General features: G+C 48.7%; 3 protein-coding genes across 7 annotated transcripts in view; 1 reads left to right on the top strand and 2 right to left on the bottom strand.

Annotated features, from left to right (window-relative positions):
- The window catches only part of LOC134027807 (poly(rC)-binding protein 4-like), a 45,140-nt gene extending 35,412 nt beyond the window's left edge, over positions 1-9,728 (top strand). For 2 of the 5 annotated variants that reach the window (XM_062470946.1, XM_062470982.1), the window contains exons 13-15: positions 343-394; positions 4,604-4,773; positions 7,005-9,728. In XM_062470946.1, the coding sequence (XP_062326930.1) occupies positions 343-394; positions 4,604-4,773; positions 7,005-7,356 (574 nt within the window). In that variant the 3' untranslated portion in view covers positions 7,357-9,728. Of the gene's footprint in view, positions 1-338; positions 395-4,603; positions 4,774-6,650; positions 6,905-7,004 lie in introns of those variants that run through there. The other 3 variants (XM_062470972.1, XM_062470957.1, XM_062470965.1) reach the window with 3 other exon arrangements.
- A 6,934-nt stretch (positions 9,729-16,662) lies between these two features.
- Positions 16,663-21,101, bottom strand: rbm15b (RNA binding motif protein 15B). The gene has a single exon (XM_062471471.1). The coding sequence runs from the start codon at positions 20,801-20,803 to the stop codon at positions 18,260-18,262; it is 2,544 nt and encodes an 847-aa protein (XP_062327455.1). The 5' UTR covers positions 20,804-21,101; the 3' UTR covers positions 16,663-18,259.
- A 393-nt stretch (positions 21,102-21,494) lies between these two features.
- On the bottom strand, positions 21,495-24,065 carry manf (mesencephalic astrocyte-derived neurotrophic factor). The gene is made up of 4 exons (XM_062471589.1): positions 23,832-24,065; positions 23,200-23,327; positions 22,670-22,811; positions 21,495-22,356 (listed from the first exon to the last, which is right to left on the bottom strand). Exons 1-4 carry the CDS (start codon positions 23,917-23,919, stop codon positions 22,172-22,174), a joined length of 543 nt encoding a protein of 180 aa, XP_062327573.1. The 5' UTR covers positions 23,920-24,065; the 3' UTR covers positions 21,495-22,171.
- Between the last annotated feature and the right edge of the window lie 339 nt (positions 24,066-24,404).

Genomic DNA, 24,404 nt, shown 5'->3' with positions numbered 1-24,404 from the left:
AGAGGAGAGGAGGAGAGGAGAGAAAGAATGGAGAGGATAGGAAAGGAAAGGAGTGGAAACAATAAGAGAGTCGCGGAAAAGACAGGACATGAGAGGAGAAAGGGGACAGCCAACTTGAGCTAAGTGGGGCAAAAAACCCAAGTCACAATGGGATCTTATAAAACAAAGAGACAGTATAATAATGCATCTTTTGATATTATAATGCAGCACGCAAAACCTTCTTCTTGACTTCCACATATATCCACCGGTACATGTGTTTGTGTGAGAGGTTTGAAGGTGTTTCATTGTGATGTCTGTTTCCTGGAGTCTTGGCTAATTTGGGCTTTCGTCCTTCTCAGCAGGGGTGGACGCTAATTCCCAAACCACGTCCCAGGAACTGCTCATCCCCAACGATGTAAGAGCCTTCCGAAAACACCAGAACAGGAAATCTCTCTCCCTGTCTCCCTTGCATATCCCTCTCAGATGGGCTTGATCCTGCAGCTCTCTGAGAGTTGGGGTGTATATCTCAAGTCCACCTTTAAACATGCAGTCAATATGTCTTGATGTAGTGAACAAAGACCAGTTGAGATTCAGAGTAGCGCATTTTAAACTACTTTCTCAACCCCCCCCTCCAAAAAAACGGTCCCTCCCTCCCTCCCTCGGTATAAGTCTCAGGGGGGCTCATTGAGGCTCAGATAAAGCTTGCCATGCTGTCTGACTGGCTTAGAGCCTCCACCGTCACAACGCAGGGTAAATAAAGCAACCAGCTAACCCCCCCCCCCCCCCCCCGTCACCCCCCTCCCACACACACACACACACGCTTAGGCACATGCAAGCAGCCCACAGACTAAACACAGACACACTCATACACACTAATGCCCTTGGCTCTCTTGAGAGCATATTAGTGGAGTGATACTTCAGACCGAGGAGTTACCCAGAATTCCATGGGTCAGTCATGTCATTGTCACCTCAGGATGACATAGGAACATGTTGGCGGAAAGCCAGCTCCTCTCTCTCCTCTCTCTCTCTCTTTCTCTACTCTATTTCCCTCTCTTTTCTCTCTCCTCTCTCTTCTCTATTTCTGTCTTCTCTCTTTCCTCTCTCTCTTCTCATTCTCTATCTCCCTCTCTCCTCTCTCTCTTCTATTTCTCTTCTCTCTTTTTCTACCTCTCTCTCTCTCTCTCTCTCTCTCTCTCTCTCTCTCTCTCTCTCTCTCTCTCTCTCTCTCTCTCTCTCTCTCTTCTCTCTCTCTCTCTCTCTCTCTCTCATCTTTCATCAAGCATGGTTTTGAGTGTTTTTAAGAAGACAGCCAGTACGACTCGAGAAGCAGAGAAGTGAACATTGCCTAGACTCGTACACAGAGGAGATACGCAAATGAGGACAGAATCTCTCCTGACACTAATCAGTCAAAAAACACCCACAACTCTGGGTCTGAGGACCCGCCCCCAGTCAGCCAGTCAGTGGACAAGCCATGGAGCCTCCACCCGGCCAGCAGAGGAAGGCTGCCTGATGGATACAGCTCTTAATCAAGTTTAGATAGGGTCAGTCCTCTACCTCATCCCCCCCCTCGCGAGGGAGAACAATGCAGGGAGGGATGTGAAGGAGAGGGTTAGGGGACTGGTGCATTCTGGGAGACAATAGCCAAGACCAGAGAGGGGCTTAGGGAGATGATAACCAGTGTAGAGGGAGGGGGGGAGAGGAAGGGGAGGGGAGGGGGTAGAGAGGAGGACGAGAGTAGAGGAGGGAATGATGAAAGAAGGCAGGGGGAGGCTGGAAGAAAGAAAGGAAAAGAGGAAAGGGAGGGAGGAGAGGAGGGGGGGGGAACGAGAGAGGGAGGATTGAGAGAGGCGGAGGAGAGGCGAGGGAGAGGAGAGGGAACGAGAGAGCGGAGCGATTGAGAAGAGGGGAGGAGAGGGAGGAGAGGAGAGGGAACGACGAGAGGGAGGATTGAGAGAGGGGAGGAGAGGCGAGGAGAGAGGAGAGGGAGGATTGAAGAGAGGGAGGCTGTGGGCTTAGTGATGTCCCCACCCCTGTCAGCCTGAACAAGACCCATCACATAGTTACCAACTGGCAGCAGGGAAGCCTCCCCAAAATAGCCCCCCTTATTCTGCCCAGGCCAGCACACAGACACACAGACAGACACACAGGCACAGACACACAGAGACACAGACACACACACAGACACACAGGCACAGACACACAGAGACACACTCTTGGAGGATGGAGCAGTTACACTATCTGCCTGTAGGGGGGTGCCTCTGAGTTAGAGATTTGAGAGGGTTGTGTTTGTTCTGGCTGGGATCTCTGTTCCTGTCTAAGCTCCTGTAGCCCCCACCCTAACCTACCTCACACCACTCCACACCCACCCTAACCTACCTCACACCACTCCACACCCACCCTAACCTACCTCACACAACCACTCCACACCACCCTAACCTACCTCACACCACTCCAACACCCACCCTAACCTACCTCAACCCCACACCCACCCTAACCTACCTCAACCCCACACCCCACCCTAACCTACCTCAACCCCACACCCACCCTAACCTACCCCACCACCACCCCCCACCCTCACCTACCTCACCCCCCCACACACACACACTAGTGTAGACATGATCACTGTCACTGACATAAATAGTCTACATTTATAGCAAGAGGATAGGGGCAGAACAGAGAGAGAGAGAGAGAGAGAGAGAGAGAGAGAGAGAGAGAGAGAGAGAGAGAGAGAGAGAGAGAGAGAGAGAGAGAGAGAGAGAGAGAGAGAGAGAGAGAGAGAGAGAGAGAGAGAGAGAGAGAGAGAGAGAGAGAGAGAGAGAGAGAGAGAGAGAGAGAGAGAGAGAAGGGACTGAAATAGAACAAGAGGAAGAGATAAAAACGTAGATAGGACTAGAGGCTGTCCATCGATCAGACACATACCAGCCTGCCAACACGTCTGTCCTGGTGCCGCTTCATCATGGTACTGGCCTGATCTGGGATCGGCAGGGTCAAGGTGCTTAGCCTGCCCACACCAGGCCCCTTCCATCACATCCAGCAATCTAACAGGGACAGATCTCTCATCTCAGCCCTACCCTCGCCCCAGCCTCTCCTAGTCCAGTCAACGCATAGCCAGTCCTCTCCTGGACCCACTAGTCTACTTAACCAAATGCTGTCTTAAAACGAGATATGTCTTAGCCCAGCCCTAGCCCAGTCCTGTCCTAACACCAGCACTGTCCTAGCCCCAGTCCTGTCCTAGCCCAGTTCTGTCCAAGCCCCAGTCCTGTCCTAGCCCAGTCCTGTCCTAACACCAGCACTTTCCTAGCCCCAGTCCTGTCCTAGCCCCAGTCCTGTCCTAGCCCCAGTCCTGTCCTAGCCCCAGTCCTGTCCTAGCCCAGCCCACCCTGTCCTAGCCCCAGTCCTGTCCTAGCCCCAGTCCTGTCCTAGCCCAGCCCCATCCTGTCCTAGGCCCAGTCCTGTCCTAGCCCAGCCCCACCCTGTCCTAGGCCCACTCCTCTCCTAGCTAAAACAAGAAAACCCATCTATAGCTGTGCTGTGCTGACCTGACCAGGCAGGACCTAAACCGAGGAGTAGTTCCTCTCTCAGGTGCAAGCTCTGCACCCAGCAACACAAACACAGCAGGAAAAACCACAGCAACCCTTTCTTCTGTTCCACACCGTTTGTTCCCCATTTCCTTCCCGCTATATTGACCACTAAAAAGCTGTGTGTGTTCTGGAGGAATTAGACGAGCGTTGTTCCTCCGGGCGGGGAAATCGATAGCCACTCAGCCACTGGGAGGGGAGAGGACTGAAGCTCACTGGTGTCGAGTCCATGTTCCTGATTGGGTACTTGGTGGTGTTTGAAATTGAAAGTGACCGTTGATTTTGACTGATTAGGGGTGTACAGGTTCTTTTCCTAGGGTTGTTTTAGAAACACCCTGGGATGGGAGGGAGGGTGGGAGTGAAGGAGGGAGGGAGGGGAGAAGGGAGGGAGGAGGGTATGACGGAGGGAGGTCTTAGGATCATGATAACCAGGACAGACAAATCCCACATTTTGCAGGAGTAGGCAGTAAACAAGCCTTGCAGTAGTCAATACAACCGCTGGTGTGCGAGCCAAATTGATCCCTTTGTAAGAGAAATACTATGCTACTGGACAAAGGCTGTAATAACTGACATTTTGTGGTGTTGATGATTACATTATACTAACGATTAGCCATCTAATTGAATTAGTTTATACTTCTATGGTTAAGTCTTCAGGGTATTACGGTAAATACTTTCGTTTTTCTTTTCATTTTAACTACCTTGTAACAGACTGTGTCCTCAGGCTCAGACCTCTCTATATTGAATGGGTTTTGGGGGCATTTCTGCTTTTTCAGTTAGAGACAGTCAAGAGTGACAGGTGACAGGGACAAATGTAGGGGAGAAAGTAAAGGGACATGCAGGAAAGGACCTGGGCCGGATTCGAACCCAGGCCACTGCAGTAAGACCTCAGCCTTTGTGCTAGGAACCAGTGAACTGCCAGGGCCCCATGGTCAGACCTCTGATGATGGTCAGACCTCTCTTGAGATGTTGGAACTACAAAGTGCTTCCCCCCGTCTCCTTCCTCCTTCTCACACAAGTCCCGCCCCCTCTCTCTTTGACCCCATCAGCTGATTGGCTCCATCATCGGGCGCCAGGGCACCAAGATCAACGAGATTCGCCAGGTGTCGGGGGCGCAGATCAAGATAGGCAGCCAGCTGGACAGCAGCAGCGACCGACACGTGACCATCACTGGAACACCAATCAGCATCAACCTGGCCCAGTACCTCATCACTTCCTGGTAAGACACAGCACCCGGGACCCACGATGCACCAGCCCACACCCAGAAAAGATACAGTGAAATACATTGTGGGCCGTACAGTTCACTGTTCAATCAAACTCCTCAAAAACAAACAACTGATCCGTGTATCCGACGGGATCTGCAGCTGTGTCAGACGACCAGGGCCTCTTTATCATACACAGATGAGGGTCTGTCCTAGTCAGGGTCTGTGTTCAAGCCTCAGGCCAACACTGGGAAGAAGCCTTTTGAATGTTTCTTTAGAGCCAGGCTGTGGAGCTGACAGCAACCCCTTCTCTCTGCTGTCTCGTGTTGTTCCCTTCATCCCTGCCTGTCTCTGAGGGAGCCTCTGTTTCAGACCTGCCCCTGACTGCTCCTCCTGCCTGTCTCTGAGGGAGCCTGTGTTTCAGACCTGCCCCTCACTGCTCCTCCTGTCTGTCTCTGAGGGAGCCTGTGTTTCAGACCTGCCCCTCACTGCTCCTCCTGTCTGTCTCTGAGGGAGCCTGTGTTTCAGACCTGCCCCCCAACACTCAAGGCTCCTCTCATGATAAACACTCTGGCCATTAATATGCAAATAATAAATTGGAACCTGGAATGACTTGATATTTCACTCGGCTGCACTCACAGAGGGCTCTGACAGGGCGTTTAGACCCTGCCTGTCACCACACAGGTCAACGGTATTTTACCGTTCAGACCTGCTTGGCTGTGATATTTCCTTCTGAAAGGAAAGTGGCACTTTGCGGACCGTGTCTCTCACTATAATAAGGTTTAATTTGTTTTCATTTTTTTTTGCATTTCTTAGTGATTTGACATTTGTGTGTGTGTGCATGTCTGAGTGTCTGTGTTTGAGTGTCAGTGTGTGTGTGTGTGCGTATGTGTACACATGAATACAGTCACACGCGTGACTTCCGCGTCAAAAAACATACTGTTGAAGTTGGTAAATGACATTTCTGGGTCGACGTCCTGCACGGCTTAGTCTAAAACCGCACCACACTTCTAACAGCGAGTCTCGTTTTATGGTGAGATTTGACACAATCTTAATTGAGTCAAAGGGGTCATAAGAGCAGCACTGCGGCTCTGACAGCTACGACACAGTACTGTAGGAAAGCTCCGCCATGACGGAGGCAAACCCCACCCCCTCCACCCTCATCACATCAGCATCCCTTTATCTGCTGCTGATTATTCACCTGTAGGGACTTCGTCTCCACTCAGCACATCTGTCAGACAAGCTCCCCTTCCTTTCTGTTGCGGAGTGTTGCATCAGGACGTGCGTGCATATCGAACGCACCCTGGTCTAGAAAACACAAAGCCCTGCTCGCCGTGGAGCGGGAGGACCGGAGCAGCTCGTCTGCGTTCAGACTGGGGCTTTTTCAATACTGCTTCCTCTCCTTGTGCCTTCCGCAGGGAGGAATCACCAATCTGACGTGACTGGATTGGTGGCAGCTGTTTAAAGAAAGGCCTTTTTACGGCAATCCAATCATGGTAGATTTAAGGAAGTCCCACAGGACGAAGGAGAGTCATGCAGTAGAGAATCTGTACAGGGCCCATAGCCTGAAGTTTCCTATCCAATTAGATGCTCGGCTTAGGTTAGCATCACACACAATGTAATTTTCCAGTGCATTGGCAGTATTTCTATACCATATTGACCAATCAATCAACTAACAATTTATTTATGAAGCATGTTTTAAAAAGAATCGTTTTTACCAAAGTGCATTACAAAACCATCAAAGAGCACCAACACAATGACACTTTAAACATGAAGAACTATACACAGTGGACCTTTCTATTTACCAGTGCATTACTTGGTTTGTGAGGTTTAATCTCCTGAAGAGGAAGACCTCTCCTAATGTATTTGACTTATTTTGTTTCCCCCTCCCAAGCCCCTTCCCTGGCCATCTCCCTGACTTATACAGCACCTCCCCCATGAGTTCCCAGGCCCCCCCTCAAATAATCTGTTGCAACCTCCAGCAAAACACACCTTTATGATTATTTATCTCCAATTTTCCTTTAGTTATGTTTCAGTTTTATTTATTTGATTTATCTCGATTTCTTTCTTTAACATGTCTTTTATTTAACCTTCTAACCCTTTTCCATCCGGACTCCTCTCCCTTTCCCTGTCCTCCTCCCCTCCCTCCTCCCTCCCTCCTTCCCTCCACCCTCCCTCCCTCCCTCCCTCCCTCCACCTCCTATCCCTTCCTTCCCTCCCTCCTCCCCTCCCTCCGTCCCCTGTGCAGTTTAGAGACCGCCAAATCCACCGCCCAGTCCTCCTCCATGTCGGCCCCTGTTGACCTCAACATGAGCTTCACCACCCAGCCCGCCCCTCCTCCTCCCGCCGCATCCTCCGCAGCCTTGGCAGCGATGGGAGCTCTGCCCCACGCTCCCATGATGGGCGCCCCCTATGCCCTCCCCTTGTCCAGCCTCCTGGGAATGAAATCCTACCCCTTCCTGGCACTCTCCTCCCCCTCCGCCACAGCTGCCGCCGCAGCCGCCGGCCCTCCGCACGCCGCCCTGGCCTCCTACACCGCCAAGATCTCCTCCGCCAACGGCATCAAGAAACCCGAGCGACAGAAGTTCGCTCCCTACTGAAGTTCCCGCTTCCCCTCTCCCCCCCCCCCCCTCTCCCCCCCCCACCCTCCTCCTCCGCCGTCCAAGTCCGTCCCGAGGAATTGTTGCCGCTGTCGACCACTGTCCGTCGTCCAATAGGATGACCTCCTGGAGGGGGAAGGGCTGTTTGTAGTTCTTCCGTCTTGCCTGATGATGTAGTTACATAGTTTCAACAAAAAAAAAAGAAGAACATTTAAAAACAGTGTGTTTTGTAGCTTGTCCCAGACTACGGTTCAGTGAGAGCCAGGAGAGCTGGTTGGTATAGCTAGTCATAACCATATTTATCTTACTGGCCAAGGAAGCCACTCGAGCAAGCCATAGACTATATCGTCCTCTCTTCTTCCCTTCTTTTCTTCCTTCCTCTCTTTTCTCCTCTAACTCTCCCCTCTTCTATTCTATTTATTGATCTGTACGAGCGATTCCCGCTGAGAGAGTTTATGACTGCCACACTGTTGACTGATGCTGGGCTGCACTGAGGCAGCTTGTACACAGCCCTGCAAGTCTACGTCTGCTCCTGTACACTACTTCCTGTCTACTTCCTACGTCCTACTTCCTGACAGTTTCTTCTTCTATTGTTTTTTAAGTATTTGATGTAAAAAAGAAAAGAAAAAAAAAAGGTTTTTGAAAGCAAATTTTACGTTTTCTTTTTTTTCTTCTTTTTTTTAGTTTTTAAGCGCTTTTTGTCACATTGATTTTAAATGTGTTTAATTTATTTGATTAATTTATTATGATGAGTATTACCTTTATGATACAAGAAACACGTTTTGGGATTGGGTAATATTATTGTTTTTTTTTGGGGGGGGGGGGGGCAGCAGGTTACAAACTATATACTGTATACTACCAGTTTATTATGTCTGGTATTTCCTAATGAGCGTTTAATAACAGGATGTTTTTGTTAGCTAGAAAAGTAGGGTTTTCACAACTGACATGTCGACACCATGAAACATGCTGTACAAACATGCTAGTGCTGAGGACTACACGTATGTTCACATGTCTGATCTATGACGATGCAGAAGGCCTCTTTCTGGGTGTGCTAGCAGTGCTTCTGTCTCCCAGGTCTGTCTTACTGACATCCTGTGCATGGTAACTGCCCTGGACAGAGCCCAATGCTGCATGTTTGCTTGGCCTCACACACACACACACACACACACTTTAGCGCACTTATATATGTTGACACACACACACCACCACACACACACACACATCTTAGCACATAAATACATATTAACACACACATTACCAAACACTCTCTTCCTATCTTTCACACACACACACACACACACACACACACAAACACGCACACACACACATAAACATGCACACAAATGCCTGAGTCTGTGCATTGGCAGGTCTCTATACTCGCCAGTGTTGACAAGGTGAAGCAATACTAACCATGTGGAGAGGCAGAGCAGTAGCACCGTACGCCCCAGACGCCCCCAGACGCTCAGACACAGACGGATCCTGTTGCCAACATCCACTGTAACTAACTCCTAACTATTCAACTCAATGGACTGTAATGCATAGAGTCATTTGTTTGTTTATCTGTTGTTGTTTTTTAATGATGAATACGCGGTATATATGAACTCACTTATTTTTATAATAATCCCAGATGTGATGAAAACTGTGTGGACACTAGTAACAATTCATGATTCATTGTGTAAAAAAAGAAAAAAGAAATACACTTTTTTTTCTGTTTATCAAACTTTCATTCAGCTTCATTGATTTGCATGAGTTCAACTTGAATTGATGTCTATGCAAACCTGCGTGTCTCAATGGTTTAGCCTGGTACTCTATCGGAAGCTACTGCAGTGAAAGGGCTAAAAGGTGGGATACAATTAGACCCTGGACAAACACTGTGAAATACTGTCTGGGGGTGCACTTGATTCACTATACTTGACTCCATACAGTGAGTATCCCAATGGGATGCTCCCGGAAGGGCAAACTCTCGAGGTAAATCAAATGCAGCTGAAGACTTTATAAACAGTGTTTGACCCAGGCCCAGGCATTGACCATAGCTTTGTGGACCATATAGAAAACATGATAATGATACAATCCATGCTCTCATTCCTTACCTACACTGATAGAGCACCACTGTACGGTATTCAAGACAATGCAGTTGGATTGGGAGGAAAGGGAAATAGGACGCTCCAATATTGCACTTGATATTGAACATGAGGTTTCCATCCTGGTGGTTATTGTGTTAGTTGAACACCGTCATTCAGTTCTGTTTTGTTTTTTTTCCCCCTCCTCAGGAGAGGAAGTTTAGTCATTCGTATCTACCTGATGTTTTGTAACTGTCTCTGTTTCTTTCCATTCATGCCATTATAATGATTAAAACCTACACCTGTAATGTCTGTTGTGCCTCCCTTATTCATTTGGCAGCCTACAGAAGCTACAGAGACTGGTGTTGTGGAGGTGGTTTCGGAACTGTGTTGACAACAGGAGACTCCACACCCTGCTGGTGTTGTGTGTGTGTGTAGTACTTGAAATGCTCACTCATAACCAACGGCAGCAAAAAGTGATCAATCAATCCAGTCGTGTGTCGCTAAGCCACAGCCCAGCGATCCCAGAACTGTAGAACAGCTACAGACCAGATGCATCGACGCTAGGTTTGATCCTTGGTGATCCCATAAGTGCTGACGCCACAGTGTGTGAGATTCTGCCCAGCCGTGACAGCCATGTCTGACTGCTGTACCTAGCATGGTAGACTGCTGCTCTCTGTAGCACTAGTGACAGCCATGTCTGACTGCTGTACCTAGCAGGGTAGACTGCTGCTCTCTGTAGCACTAGTGCCAGCCATGTCTGACTGCTGTACCTAGAAGGGTAGACTGCTGCTCTCTGTAGCACTAGTGCCAGCCATGTCTGACTGCTGTACCTAGCAGGGTAGACTGCTGCTCTCTGTAGCACTAGTGACAGCCATGTCTGACTGCTGTACCTAGAAGGGTAGACTGCTAGACTCAGTAGCACTAGTGACAGCCATGTCTGACTGCTGTACCTAGCAGGGTAGACTGCTGCTCTCTGTAGCACTAATGACAGCCATGTCTGACTGCTGTACCTAGCAGGGTAGACTGCTGGACTCAGTAGCACTAGTGACAGCCATGTCTGACTGCTGTACCTAGCATGGTAGACTGCTGCTCTCTGTAGCACTAATGACAGCCATGTATGACTGCTGTACCTAGCAGGGTAGACTGCTGCTCTCTGTAGCACTAATGACAGCCATGTCTGACTGCTGTACCTAGCAGGGTAGACTGCTGGACTCAGTAGCACTAGTGACAGCCATGTCTGACTGCTGTACCTAGCAGGGTAGACTGCTGCTCTCTGTAGCACTAGTGACAGTTTATCAGTAATATCAATATCGAATATCTATACATTTACATTTAGTCATTTAGCAGACGCTCTTATCCAGAGCGACTTACAGTAAGTACAGGGACATTCCCCCCGAGGCAAGTAGGGTGAAGTGCCTTGCCCAAGGACACAACGTCATTTTACGCGGCCAGGAATCAAACCAACCAACTAATAGCCCGATTCCCTAACCGCACAGCCATCTGACCCCCAACCGACTACTGTGTGTGTATATATATGTATGACTATGTTTAGCCTGTGTTCTGCTCCTCTCTCCCACCAACCGTCTCTGGAGGAGGGGATCCCTCTCTGAATTGCTCCTCCCAAGGTTTCTTCCATTTTTTTTTCTCCTGTTGAGAGTTTTTTGGGAGTTTTTCCTTGTCTTCCTTGAGGGTTTAGGTTGGTTGAGGGGCAGTTCTATGGGCATATGTGAAGCCCTCTGTGACATGCTTGCGTGTAAAAAGGGCTATACAAATAAATTTGATTTGATTTGATATATACATACAGAGAGATCTGTGTATATTCTTTAAGGGCAGGTAGTGTGTAGATGTGTGTGTGTTTGTGTGTAGGTGTGTGTGTGTGCTCAGCACAAAGAGAGAGAGCCTCCTGTGATGTCTCAGAGCCAGGTAGAGTATAATGACACCAACACACTCTGCCTTGATGACGGAGCATAGAGATCAACAGTGGCAAAGCACACGCACGCACGCACACACAGACTTTCATGCTGCTGGCTCTCAGCCATCACCTCCACAAACACAAAGACTGGCACACAGAGATGAAAGCAGGCTATGAATAAGGGCTTACTCTTCAACAGCTGGTCAAACACAAACACATTCTTCTAGGCAGCACGGTTGTTTTTGGCGAGTGTCTGATGTGCGTGCGTATGTCTGCGTGCCTGGGTGTGTGCGTGCGTGCGTGTTGGGTGTGTGAGTGCGCATGCTTGTGTGTGTACATGTCTGTTGTGTGTGTGTGCTTGTGTGTATGTGTGCACATGTGCCCGCTCGTGTAGGTCTGTTGCGTGCGCGTGCTACTCTGCGTCACGCATGTGTGTGTGTGCTTGTCTGCATGGCGTGTGCATGCGTGTGTATGAGCCCTGTGTGGAGTGGCGTGTACGGCCCTACGTGGGCTGAGGGGTGTGTGGTGTTTGGAAGAGGCTGGCTCACAGACTCGGACATGTTGAGCATCCACGCAGACCAATGAGCTGCATGTGCATTGTGACCCCTGTCGCCTCCCACTCACATGACATCACAGACACTGGAGAGAGTGAGGGAAAGAGAGAGACAGAAACCTGAAGAGGGAGAGGGGGGAGACAGGCTGGGAAACAGAGTCATAAGAGCAAAGAGGGAGTTAGAGAACGCGTGAAAGTTGAAATGAGAGAGAGAGAGAGGGAGAGGGAGAGAGAGAGAGAGGGAGAGGGAGAGGGAGAGAGAGAGAGAGAGAGGGAGAGTTGGATGAGAGAGATAGAAAGTAATTACTCCATCGGTAAACCCTCCACTCAAGTCTTTGAACAACAGTCACAATGAAGCATCAATTAAGAACTATTCAGAGAGCGAGCCGGAGAGAGAGAGAGAGAGAGAGAGAGAGAGAGAGAGAGAGAGAGAGAGAGAGAGAGAGAGAGAGAGAGAGAGAGAGAGAGAGAGAGAAAGCGGGTGATTATACAGCACTTGCCTCCTCACTGTCAGCAGCACAGCGAACACAAGCTGGCTGCTTTATGCCGACCTCACTGCTCAGGCACACGCTGGCTGCAGAATGAGATCCAGCGATGCAGGATGGTAAGCTCTCTGTTTAAATCACAGGATATTCAGGATGTTTTGGCAAAAGCGGTGTACAAACGGAGCTGTTATTTAGTGGATCAGGAAAGGTTGATCCGGTTGAACGTCAGATGATCCTCACAGGTTTTTACTTCCGTCTCTCTCCCTCACCCTCTCTCTCCCTCTCTCTCCCTCTCTCTCTCCCTCCCTCTCTTTTCATCTTTGTTCTATCTCTTTTTCTCTTTCCATCATGTTCCTTCTTTTTAATCTCTCTCTCTCATACACACACATACAAAGGGTGCTGGATGATTGACGACTCTGTCGTTACATCCGGCCCTCTCCCTGTAAATGCAATCTAACCTAATAAAGCCTCGTCCAATCAAATGCCTCTGGGGATTCCCCAGCCCCCCGTCTCCCCAGGAGAGCAGATGCTCCAGAGAGCTGACAGGACACTCCCAGCACCTGATCCATCACTGGAGGGATGTGTGAGTGTGTGTGAGTGTGTGTGTGTGGGGGGGGGGGTAATATGGAGGAGGGATTGCGGATGTTATGTGAACAGGAGGTAGAGAGCAGGGTGTGTCAGGAGAGGGGGATGAGAATGGAGGTGGATTACAGAGGAAGTGGGGGAGGAAGAGTGGTAGGGGGAGGGTGGAGGGGGGAGGGAGGGAACAGAAAGGAAGGCGTTTACACTTCTGACCTGTAGCTTCTACATCTAGCTCACAGTTTACAACTTCCAGCCTCTATCCTTCAGCCCCTATCCTCCAGCCTCTATCCTCCAGCCTTTATCCTCCAGCCTCTATCCTTCATCCTCCAGACTTCATCCTCCAGCCTCTATCCTTCATCCTCAGGCCTCTATCCTCCAGCCTCTATCCTCCAGCCTCTATCCTCCAGCCTCTATCCTCCAGCCTTCATCCTCCAGCCTTCATCCTCCAGCCTTCATCCTCCAGCTTCCATCTCCCAGTCTAGTGACTAGCCTCTAGGCTCCAGGGCTGGGTATCAGATTGTCCATGGAGGGGTGGGGGGGTGGTAGAGGATATACATAGGCTAACATGGGGAGAAGATAAGATGCTGTTACATAGGAATAAGATAGGGAGTACCAGAAACATCTAGTAATGCTAAGAGCATCTGGGAGAAGACCCCTTCCCCCAGAGAAAGGTCATATCATTTCCATACCACATGTCAGCTATTCTCATACAACATTAAGGGCGTAACGATACACTCAGCTCACAATTCAATACGTATCACGATACTGGGTGTACAATACAATACGTATCACGATATTTTGAACAACATTTTAAATTATACCGAAATTCACTTAACAGATTTGTTTCCAAAACATTAAACATTTTCAATAATTTTCTTTGTTGTACATACAATTTAGTTAACTCCATTCAAGCGATTCCTCTGAATGCAATGAATGCACGCATGACGCAGGTGCAGAGTAGGTCGCGTGCTGGTTGCTCAACCAATAGGATCCAACGGACGTTGTATTGTAAAAATATTGCCATAACTCTACGATACATATTGTAAAAAAAATAGTATTGTGATATATTGTTCCACGATATATTGTTACATCCCTATACAACATGTGTGTGTGGTGTGTGTGTGTGGTGTGTGCGTGCGTGCGTGATGTCAGTTTCCTCAGAAAATAGCATCTGCTAAGTGATGAGAGCGTGCACAGAAATGAGATTATTCAGGGGTGCCATTACAATGATCGTCATTAAACTGTTTAGGATCTATTGCCTTGTTTTTCCTGATTTCATGTCTCCTGGGCGTGAATGAGTCACCGAGTTGTGTCTCACGCCTGGGTACAGCCTCTGTTGTCCTCTTCCAACAACAACCACCATTATCATCCCTCCGGAAGAGTCCATCAAGCACTGAGCTATTTCCAACCCCGTCCGACACCCGTCGTTTTACTTGCAACACATGCTCGCCATCTAAAAATACGTCCCCCGCGCTCAGCCTGGAGATAAGACCCTCCATTGTTCTGTGAGCTGCTGGAGCCTGCTGGTCGGACAGGCAGCAGGCCTCTGCCAGGCCCCAGTCCCAGCGCTGGAACAGGGGGCAGACACAGTTCAGCGGCTCCACGGAGGGTAGGGCACTCACCACCACAGCCAGGACAGTCTACAGCTATGGAACTATTTATAGCGGGAAACACATGTCGATAAAGTATGGTATGTTTGTATGTGTGGAGTTACAGTAGACAAACGTGTGGTGATATTTGAATAGATATAGGGTCAGATGGCTGAGCGGTTAGTGAGTCGGGCTATTAATCAGAAGGTTGTTGGTTCGATTCCCGGCCGTGCAAAATGATGTTGTGTCCTTGGGCAAGGCACTTCACCCTACTTGCCTCGGGGGGAATGTCCCTGTACTTACTGTAAGTCGCTCTGGATAAGAGCGTATGCTAAATGACTAAATGTGGAATGTACATTTACATGTAGTGTATGTAGATATAGCAGGAATGTAGATATAGCAGGAAAGTATGTATGGTGATGAGATAAAGCGTGTGCTGCAAAGGTGATGATTCATTCATTTAGCAGATACTTTAGTCCACAGCAACATACAAGAGCGATTTGAACTTGCGTCCTCTTGATATACAGACACAGAGCCGGGTCTCATTTAGCTCCAGTCTCCGGCCAGTTTGTGGATAAGCCACTGGAAGGAGAGCTGGCCTGGTCCATTGACTCTTGGCTCTGGGGCTGGTGTGGTATCAACCCCAGCCCACCAGGGTCAAATCAGATGGTGCTTTAGATCTGAGGATCCAATTGAGGTAACAGGGATTCAAGCAAGGTAACTGGGCTACTGGGGAGGGTGGATCGGTCTGGAATGAGCCGCAGGCCTGATTCCCGCTGTTGTTTCATCTGGGTCAGTAAGGGAGGGGGACTGGGCTCCTCCCATTGATTTTTCCCTTCCTAATGGATTTCATTGGAGCCCTCATGTTTCTGCATTAATATTTCACTACTTCTCCCTCTCCATTTCCTGTGCTGTAAAAGCTTGGCCATGAAGGCTCGCTGTGTGTGCGCGTGCAGAGCAGGGGCGTAGCCAGAATCATTTTTTTGGGATAGGCCTAGAACAATATGGATAGGTATTTTTACAGTTTGGTTTTTTTATTTAGCCTACTTTGAGATGTGCACCGCATATTATTTCATAATACAGTCGTTTTATATTAAGTGTATATGCTACTAGCAACTTCGTTAGCCTATATGGCATAGGCTATTAACATAAGACAGTGACCACACCAGTTACCAACTTGCCAAGAAAATAAAACTCATACGCTCGATGCCTATGTCACAATTTACCACGGCGGGCAGCACTATAATAAGGTACCTTACCTTTAGACGTAACAGGCATGACCTACATCACAAGGCGCATACGGCGAGGCTTCGAGTTGAATATTGTGATGATTTAATCATAATCCAATGTATCTGTCAGTTCACGCTCAAATGAGAGTAAACTGAAGTGGTTCCGCCTGGCGCTTGTCATTGATGTCCGAAGATGATTTTTTATTCTGTTAGTTGTTGAGAAAAGTCTCTCCACACTGCATGACGTTATTGGCAGTGTTACTTTACTCTGAACTCTCTTCACAATTTTTCTGTCAACTTTGTACTAAAACACTAAAACAGGTTGCAGTAATGAATGCTTTTTACTCAAGTATGTCAGAGCCCATAGCCTACTTCTTTACTTTAACTTGAGTGAAAAAGTGTAGTCAGTGCTTCGACATTTACCAGTCTTTTTTAACATGAGTATCTGTAGTACTTCTACTTGAGTGAAGGATGTGTGTACCAGAGAATGTCTATGGTGTGTACTTTTGCCATCTCTGATCAGAAGGAAGCTGAAGAAGAAGTGGCCGCATGGCTGGCCTCTTGGTTGTGCTGCCACCTAGTGTTTCAAAATGGTATGTGACAGAATTCTCCATGCCCAGCTAATAATCACTGTTCTTGCATAGACACCTTCAGATTAATAAATGTTGTATATATAAGTATCCAAAATGTATAACATATCTTTATAGTGAAATATGATATCATTAAATTGTGTATAATTTTATGACGGTATTTGTTCACCAATCAATCACTGTGGATCTGACACCTGCTAGCTCACTGTGGCCTACAGCCCCCACAGAGTATTAACTATAAATCCTCTTAGACACGGTTTCTGTTTATGTGATGATTAAATAAAACCTCGCCCTGACAAAGAGTGAAAAACGAGCATAAAATGTTTTATTACATAATTCATACAGAATACATGTTCACATGTAGACAGAGCCAAAGAAAAACAAGGGGAGAGTTTTCACGTTTAAAACCGATTGTCAAGTAGTAACCTACTCATTCTTGTGTTGTCGCCATCTTTGCTCAGTCCAATCTACAGGGTTACAATAACAAAACATTATAACTGTAAATGTTTAAAGTCACACCAGCACACCGGTAGTGTCTAGTCTACACACTTGGCAAATGTGTGAGCAAGCATCAACCACAATCTGAAATCTAGTAATCCGTTCTATTGCTTCCATTTGGTGGGTTAGAGTATTTTTACTATCTTGGATCACAAAATTATTTAGAACATGTGCAGGGCGTGGATTGCATTGGAGTGTTTTGAGACAAGCACTGTATAATAAATAGGTACACAGGGTTTAAACAACATTGGGAAATGCAATTGAATAGAAACCGGTTTCAAAACGATGAGTTTCGGCGTTGCAGCCCTGAAGAAGACAGTTGACGGAGGAACAAGCAGGCCTCGGAGGAGACGTACGAGTCCACGCCGGGAACAGGCTGTGCCGAAAGTCAGTTACGTAACCACGGCAACGTCACAACTTCATCTTTTTAGGAGGTAGAGACAGCCTCGATCAGAGCCGTCCAACCCTGCTCCTGGAGAGACGCCCCCCATGGTGTTCTGGTCAAGCCCATCAGAAACACCTGACCTACAGGAGGGGAGCTGTCCAGGAACAGGGCTGCTCAGCCCTGCCCTTGACCAGTAGTCTTGTCAGGAATCACACATGTCACATGACCGGGCAACTTGCCGCCATGTTCACTATGGGATGGATGGACTGATGGATGGATGGGAAGTTGGATGGATCGATGGATGAATAAAAGGTAGATTTAAACGATATAGGCTTCTGATAACAAATAAAGACAGCTGTAATTATCTGGATTTGGAGAATAAAGAACATTTAAAGTAGCTAATACAACGTCTTAAATGACAACTGCTTCAATTCAACGTCAAATGAACTAGCCTCCAGGACTGACTGGATGTTTCTGGCAAAGAAAGAACCAAGCTCGTCCATCCTGCATGCAACGTCAGCTTCTAAAAACACTCAAAAAAGAGAACTGCTGGAATGGTTCAATAAAAACTAAGTCAAAGCATACAGTCATTCACCGTGGGACTTACGGACCTCTTAGTGTGAGACAGATCAGCTTGGTCAATTCAGGTTCATACAAAACAACAAACAACAACAGAGTAAAAACAGAACAGCAAAAACAATCCCTTGGTTGTTGTGTTTCAGTTATAAAACAATTCGGTCTCTACGTAGGACTACATTTCCATTCCTCCTTTGTAAATTCAAACTTAAGCCCTCCCCCCTTTAGCACTCCGTTTCCCAGGGTGCTTTTAGTGTGTTTCTTCTTGGTAGTGTGAGCTTGGAGGCAGTGGAGTGAAGAGAGAGTTCAGAGGAGCTAGCAGGCAGTGAGATCGGCTGACATGCATCCCTATGTTTCTGCACTAACAGTCATCCTCGGTTCCACCATGTCGCCCTGCTCCTGCTGCAGCGCCCCCTTCCTGTGGAGTTGTGTGTGACAGTCTCAGTTGGAGTCGCTGACCACCACTATGACCAGATGCTCCTCGTCCAGGTTACCCACAGTCCTTTTGGCTGTTTGCAAGTACTGCTGGGAATACTCGCCCGGAGGGAAGGCGTAGAGCATAGCTCCACCCCCCGCCTCCTTAGCCCCTCCCACAGGAAGGCTTATGACTCCAGCTGCTTCCTTGTTCCTCAGGTAGGTCACCAGGTGGCGCAGCAGCCGCACCTGCAGCCCAGGCTCCGGGGGCGGGGCTTCTCTGTCGATGGGGCCCTGAAGGGCCAATAGGACGGCGTATCCCTCAGGCCCGCCCATTTTGACCCTGCGTGTGACCTCATCCAGCCTGGTCTGGTCCATGCGAAGGCGCTGGGCTATCTTCAGCTGGGCCAGCTTGCCCCCTCCTCCCTGGCTGTCCCTCAGGGCCGAGGAGAGGAAAGCCTTCCCCCCCTCCAGGAGGAACATGGAGGTGGGGAAGCTGCTGTTCTTCAGGGCGAAGAAGCCCTGCCAGGCCTTGGAAAGGGCCTGGGCGTACTCGGACAGCGAGCCGGGGCTGCGGGGGTCGGCCTGGGACTCGATACTTGAGCGGTGCGAGTGCTGCTGGTAGTGGTTGTTGTGGCGGTCGGCGTCTGCAGACCTCTTGTGGCGGCCCGAGGTCTCCGGAGCGGCACCATCCTCGGTGGAGTGGCGCCCGCTGTCGGGGGTGTGGTCGCGGGGCTCGGTGGTGGAGTCAGGCGCTCTCACCCGGGCTCTGTCTGGGCTGGCCTCGGGGGAGATGGGCCCCACGGGGACTCCTCCTCCCCCTCTGACCTTCGACCTCCCCCTCTCCCTCTCCTCCGTCTGCCTCTCGTTGGACAGACTCCTGCTCCGGCTCCTCCTCTTGCACCTCTCCCCTCCTACGGCCCCAGCTCGTTCGACCTCCCTCTCCTTCAGCCAGCGCTCCCTGCTCCTGCTCCTCCCGCGGCCTCCCCTCCCTCCCCCTCCGAAGGCCTCCGCGGGGCCCCGGCGCTCCAGACTGCGGGTGGGGCTGGAGGGGAAGTCTCTGTCCAGCCTCTCCAGCACCCTCTCCCTCTCCCTGAGGCCGTGGCTGGGCGGGGAGCGTGGGGAGCGCTCTCTGGGACGCAGCTCTCTCTCCAGGCTGCGGTGGTGCCCTCCGTAGCCCTCCGGCAGCAGGTCGAAGTGGGCCGGCAGGGGCACGGGAGGCTGGTAGCCCTGGGGGTAGGTGCGGGTCTCCTCCACCTTGGCAAAGTCCACCCTGAGTCTGCGTTCCGGGCCCCCCAGGGGGAAGCCCCTCATCTGGGTGCAGGCGGCCTGGGAGGCATCCAGGCTCTCGTACTGGATGTAGGCGAAGCTGTCCCCCTTCACGTAGTCGATGTTCCGGATGCTTCCGAAGCGGTCGAACTCCCTCGCCAACGCCGCCAGGGAGTTCCCGGGGCCTAGCCCGCCCACCCAGAGTCGCGTGGTCGGGTTGGCCTTGCCGTAGCCAATCTTCACTGGGTTGCCTCCGATGACCCGCCCCTGCATGGCGACCTTTGCCCTGTGGGCCATGTCCAGGTTCTGGAACTTGAGGAAGGCGTAGGCTCCGCCCTGGCCGCGCGCGGGCCGTTTGATCACCACGTCCTCGATGATGCCGTACTTGTCGAAGCCCCTCCTTAGCTCGCCCTCTGTGACGTTGTGATCCAGGTTTCCGATGAAGAGGTTGCTGGTTGCTCTCTGGTCGTCCTCTGGCTTTAAGTCCTCCACCACGGGCATGGGGAATCCGTACGGCCGCCCCCTCTCATCCAACATCCCATAATAGTCTAATATCCTCTCCCTCTCTCTGCTCAGCCCCAGCCCCTCAACGGGGTAGTGCCTGGGCCGAATCTCACGGAGGCTGCTCGCTGGCCCGGGGGGAGAGAGGGAGCGCTGTCTGTAGGGGTAAGGCGGGGCATGGAGGGGTAGGTAACCGACGTCGGGAGGGGTGCAGCTCCGGCGTCTGACATACATAGGCTCTACTTTAAGGGGCCGGTCGTACAGAACTAACCTGGTGGATTTGGCGTGCCTTGCTTCTTTAGCATCCTCCGGATGCCTGAAATTCACGTAGGCTACACGGCCAAGTTCCGGAGTATGCGAAAGCTTCACACTCACGTCTCCGAACTTTTTAAACTCGTGAAATAACCCGTCCTCCACATCTTCGTCGGAGACCTGCGAGCCTAGATTACTAATGAGTAATGTTTTGTATTCCAGGTTACCCGCTGCTCGTGTACTCGGAAGCTCGGGTTTGGGAAGTGCGGTTGAAGTCCGTAGAGGTGGGCGACTTATTAGACCGAGCTCGTGGTGCGGTGGTCTGTGGTGAATTTCTACGCCGGCCGCGCGTTCCTCTCTCAACCGAGGCTTCTCTCGCTCTCTGCTCCGGGCCTTGTGCTTAAGGTAGCTTCGACTCTCGGCGAGTAGAGCCATGCGCGGTGGCGGAAGGTCCTCCCTGCGTGCTCCGTCTCGTTCCCTCTCTCTTTCCCGTATTCGTTTCGCTAGAGCCCGGCTAGGACTGGTATCTCTCCCGGCCTGTCGCTTCATCCTCCTATGATGGAGCCCAAACTTTTCAGTGTGTGCAAACCGAATCCGGTCTATGAAGCTAATTCCTCAACGTGCAGAGAGATTACAAAGAAACGACGGATTCCAAGACGTTACACTAACTCTTGTATCATCAAGCGATTGCATATAATCCAAAATAAATGGGAAAATACATTAAAAAACAAATGAGCATCAGTGGACCTGCAACAACGCCGCCATCTTGGACAAAAGGAATGTGTGCTTTCCGCCAATGGGAGGGGTTTGTCGGTGACGTCGACACAACGCAGGGAGGCAAAATTCCTCACCTCGTTCCCGATATTCCTGGAGATTTGGTAGGATAGAATGTTTCTTTTTAGCAAACCCGTAATGACGCTTAGGCTTTTGTAATGCACACCTTCGAAGATAACGGTTTGGTCCAGTTATTTGACACAGGGTCAACTAAAAAGAATATGCGTTTGCTGTACTGTAAACTTGACTCCTTTATGAATCACCATTCTGTATCAGATTATTTCATTCATTTTCAGGGGAAACAAATGTGACCAAATTGCAAACCACATGTGGACACATTTTCAATCTAATGCATGAAAAGAGAGGTAGGCAAAATAAGTTTAGGACTAATTAAAAGGCAGATTCTGAATGAAATGCATACAATCGAAGAGTTGACCACCAACAAAAATGATAACTACACAAGACACATTTTTTCAGATTTTAATGAAAAAGTATAGTAGCACAGTTGTAATAAACATTACGGTCTTCCGTGAAAGGTCAATGTGAAAGTTTAATTTAAAGATCTTTTCAAGTCTTGTTAAACTACCTCTCCTCAACTCTAAAACAACAAAAACAAAATCCGTCCCTTCCCAACAAAAACTGACTACTGAAGTCTGGGGTGCAGTCGGGAGAGCTGGCAAAGCTCACTTCATACAAGTCACTTTGATAAAGAAAACCAAACCTGAGATGTCAAATATTTGAAATAATTGAGGTACACTTGATTCTGGTCCCTTTACACGGCAACGTTGCACTTAAGCAACATAAGTGGCCTTTTGTAAATTGAATATAAATCAAGAGCACCTCAAATACATATGTATTCAACCCAAGTCTGGGACAAATGTGGGGTTCTAGCTAAGCAGCAGAGTGATTTGAAAGTGATGAGCCTGTCACTGGAGTCCCAAGTCCACCCCTGACTGGTACAGTCATGTACCTACTCAAACTCTGGTGGTTCATAAACCGCACAGCGAACATTCCCCACCCAAAATGTTCATGTCCTTGGACCAATGTAGTACAGCCCTCTCCCTCCCCATCCACACACCCATTCCCCCCAAACCAGATCCAATCACTGATAGTCCCATGGTTGGTGGTCCCATGGTCGAGCTTTTACAGTTCCGTCCTTGCTTTGGCAGCATTGGGGGCGTACTTGGGCATGAGTTCGTTGATTTTGCGGATAAAGTCAGACTTCTCTGCGCAGCCTTTGCATGTCTCGCCCCACTCTTCCAGAATCTTCTTGAGGTCCTTCACCTTCAGCTTCTTCAGGTCCACTGTGCTCAGGTCCACCTGTTTGTCTGCAGGTGAGAGAGACGGGCTTAACAAACGGTTATGGGTCACTTGGATTACATTGTGAGAAAGGCCGGGAATCGAACTGGCAACCTTCAGATTACTAGCCCGATTCCCTAACCGCTTAGCCACCTGACTCCCCGATTAACAAGTTAATTTGACCGATTGGCCACTAGAAAGCAGTATGAGTTCAGAGTAGAGCAGAGTACTACTTGATTGATTACCAGGGAAAAACTGCACTTAGCCAGTGACATTACATTGCCAGTCATGAAAAAAAAACATACAAAAATGACAACATCCTAAATATGGAGGCCTACATACCATATTTGAGTTCACAGATCTGGCTGTCCTTCTTCTTGAGCTTCTCACAGATCTTTTCCACCGGCACGTGGTAACTGAGAGGCTTGGATATCTCGTTGATGATCTTGGTGGCTGCATCACTTGTGGCACCAATGTAGTAACACTGGAAAGGACATTAATATATATATATATATATATATATATATATATATATATTTATATAAACATCAGCACTTTATCGTTGTAGATATGGTACAATTGTCTCGTCTGAGTTGCATATTAGGATACGTTTTGGACTGTGTACAGTAACAAAACATTTTGCCTATACAAAAGATCTTATCTCCCAACCTACATTTTAGTTATCAATGTGCTATTATTCAAAGTTCTCTGTAAGTTGTGCCCCAGAGTTGTAAGCGCTACATCCAAGTGTTGCTATTGTTGTTAGCTACACTGGCGAGGACAGCACATGACTGCGTCTGCCGTATGGGATTTGCTAACATCAACAGCAAAGAAAACAAGAATACTGATTAGGTTCTTCGTCTGATCCTTACAAATCGGTTGTCCTTCCCCCTAGCATCCTTGCAGCTTTTAACGAGGGCCTTCTCAATGGCTGTGCTGTCAAACTTCACATTTTCTTCTTGAACCAATTGGTAGAATTTTCCCAGGAAACCGACACAGACTGTAATGAAATATGAGATGTTAATACATTGCATACGTAAATGTGTCCGTCTTTGGAGATATGGCACCTGTGTAGATTCTGACTTTTCCTGAATTATTATATTCATATATAGATTATGAAGAATGAGCTGTAGCTACAAAGTGTTTCCTGTTGATATTTAGCTAGTAGTTGCTAGATGAGTTAGTGCACTGTGCCCGTACTAAGCTACACGAGCTACCACCCAGGAAAGCACCGATAAGGGGTTACCTTAAAAGAGTTATATTCTAGCAACTTAAATAGGGATATTGTGAAAGGGAAATTCTTATCCTTAGCGAGCACTAAGCGATCGGGTCACTAAAGATGTATTTACCTGCAGAGCACGAATTAATCATAACCTATCAACATTAGCTAATGGTAATAACAAAATTAGAAGACACACTACTGTTATTTACCCAGATAGCTAACAAGTTAGAAAATGTATGTTGATCGCCAACTAGCTAGCTACATAGCTAGCTTCCTACCCACCTTCACAATCTCCTTCTTTCAAAGCATCAGTGCTGCTTGGAACCAAAGCCAGGGCCAGCGCCACCGATAAACCACTTAAACACAACATCTCACGATGACCGAGTAAATCAATGAAGCTAGCTAAAGGTACACGATAAAGAAGATGAACCTACAGGTCATATACATCAGCTAGTGGATGTACTATGCTGACGCCGGTAAGTAAGCACGCAATGTTCTGAATCTGCAAAGCTTCCTGCTGGCCACGTCGTCATTTACTAATATCCTATTGGTTGTAACCTCACGCCTCGCGTACGTCACTCCACGCACTTTCCGCTGATTGGGTATTGGAAGACTCCGGGAAGATCGTCGAGTTGGCGCCATTCTATTGGGCAAAATCGACTTCTGCTGGCATTGTAGGAAATATTTGAACGAAGTTATGTGTATGCCACAAATCCACAATCAATTTATTACCAATAAATTGGACTGTGCCCGTTTTCAAATCCCGTTCAGCAAATCATATATTTTCTCGTTTGCCAACCTGAAAAACCTATGCTGAAAATGCGGATTAATGTTGAATATGGATCAAGGTATGTT

The sequence above is a fragment of the Osmerus eperlanus genome, chromosome 1, assembly GCF_963692335.1.
Source record: "Osmerus eperlanus chromosome 1, fOsmEpe2.1, whole genome shotgun sequence".
NCBI lineage: Eukaryota > Metazoa > Chordata > Actinopteri > Osmeriformes > Osmeridae > Osmerus > Osmerus eperlanus.
This window is presented reverse-complemented; position numbering and strand designations above follow the sequence as displayed.

Coding starts and splice junctions, on each gene's coding strand:
- rbm15b (XM_062471471.1), bottom strand. CDS start 20,803: ATGAAGCGACAGGCCGGGAGAGATACCAGTCCTAGCCGGGCTCTAGCG.
- manf (XM_062471589.1), bottom strand. CDS start 23,919: ATGTTGTGTTTAAGTGGTTTATCGGTGGCGCTGGCCCTGGCTTTGGTT. Junction 23,328..23,831: donor GAAAGAAGGAGATTGTGAAG/GTGGGTAGGAAG, acceptor ATTTCATTACAG/TCTGTGTCGGTTTCCTGGGA. Junction 22,812..23,199: donor GGGGGAAGGACAACCGATTT/GTAAGGATCAGA, acceptor TGTCCTTTCCAG/TGTTACTACATTGGTGCCAC.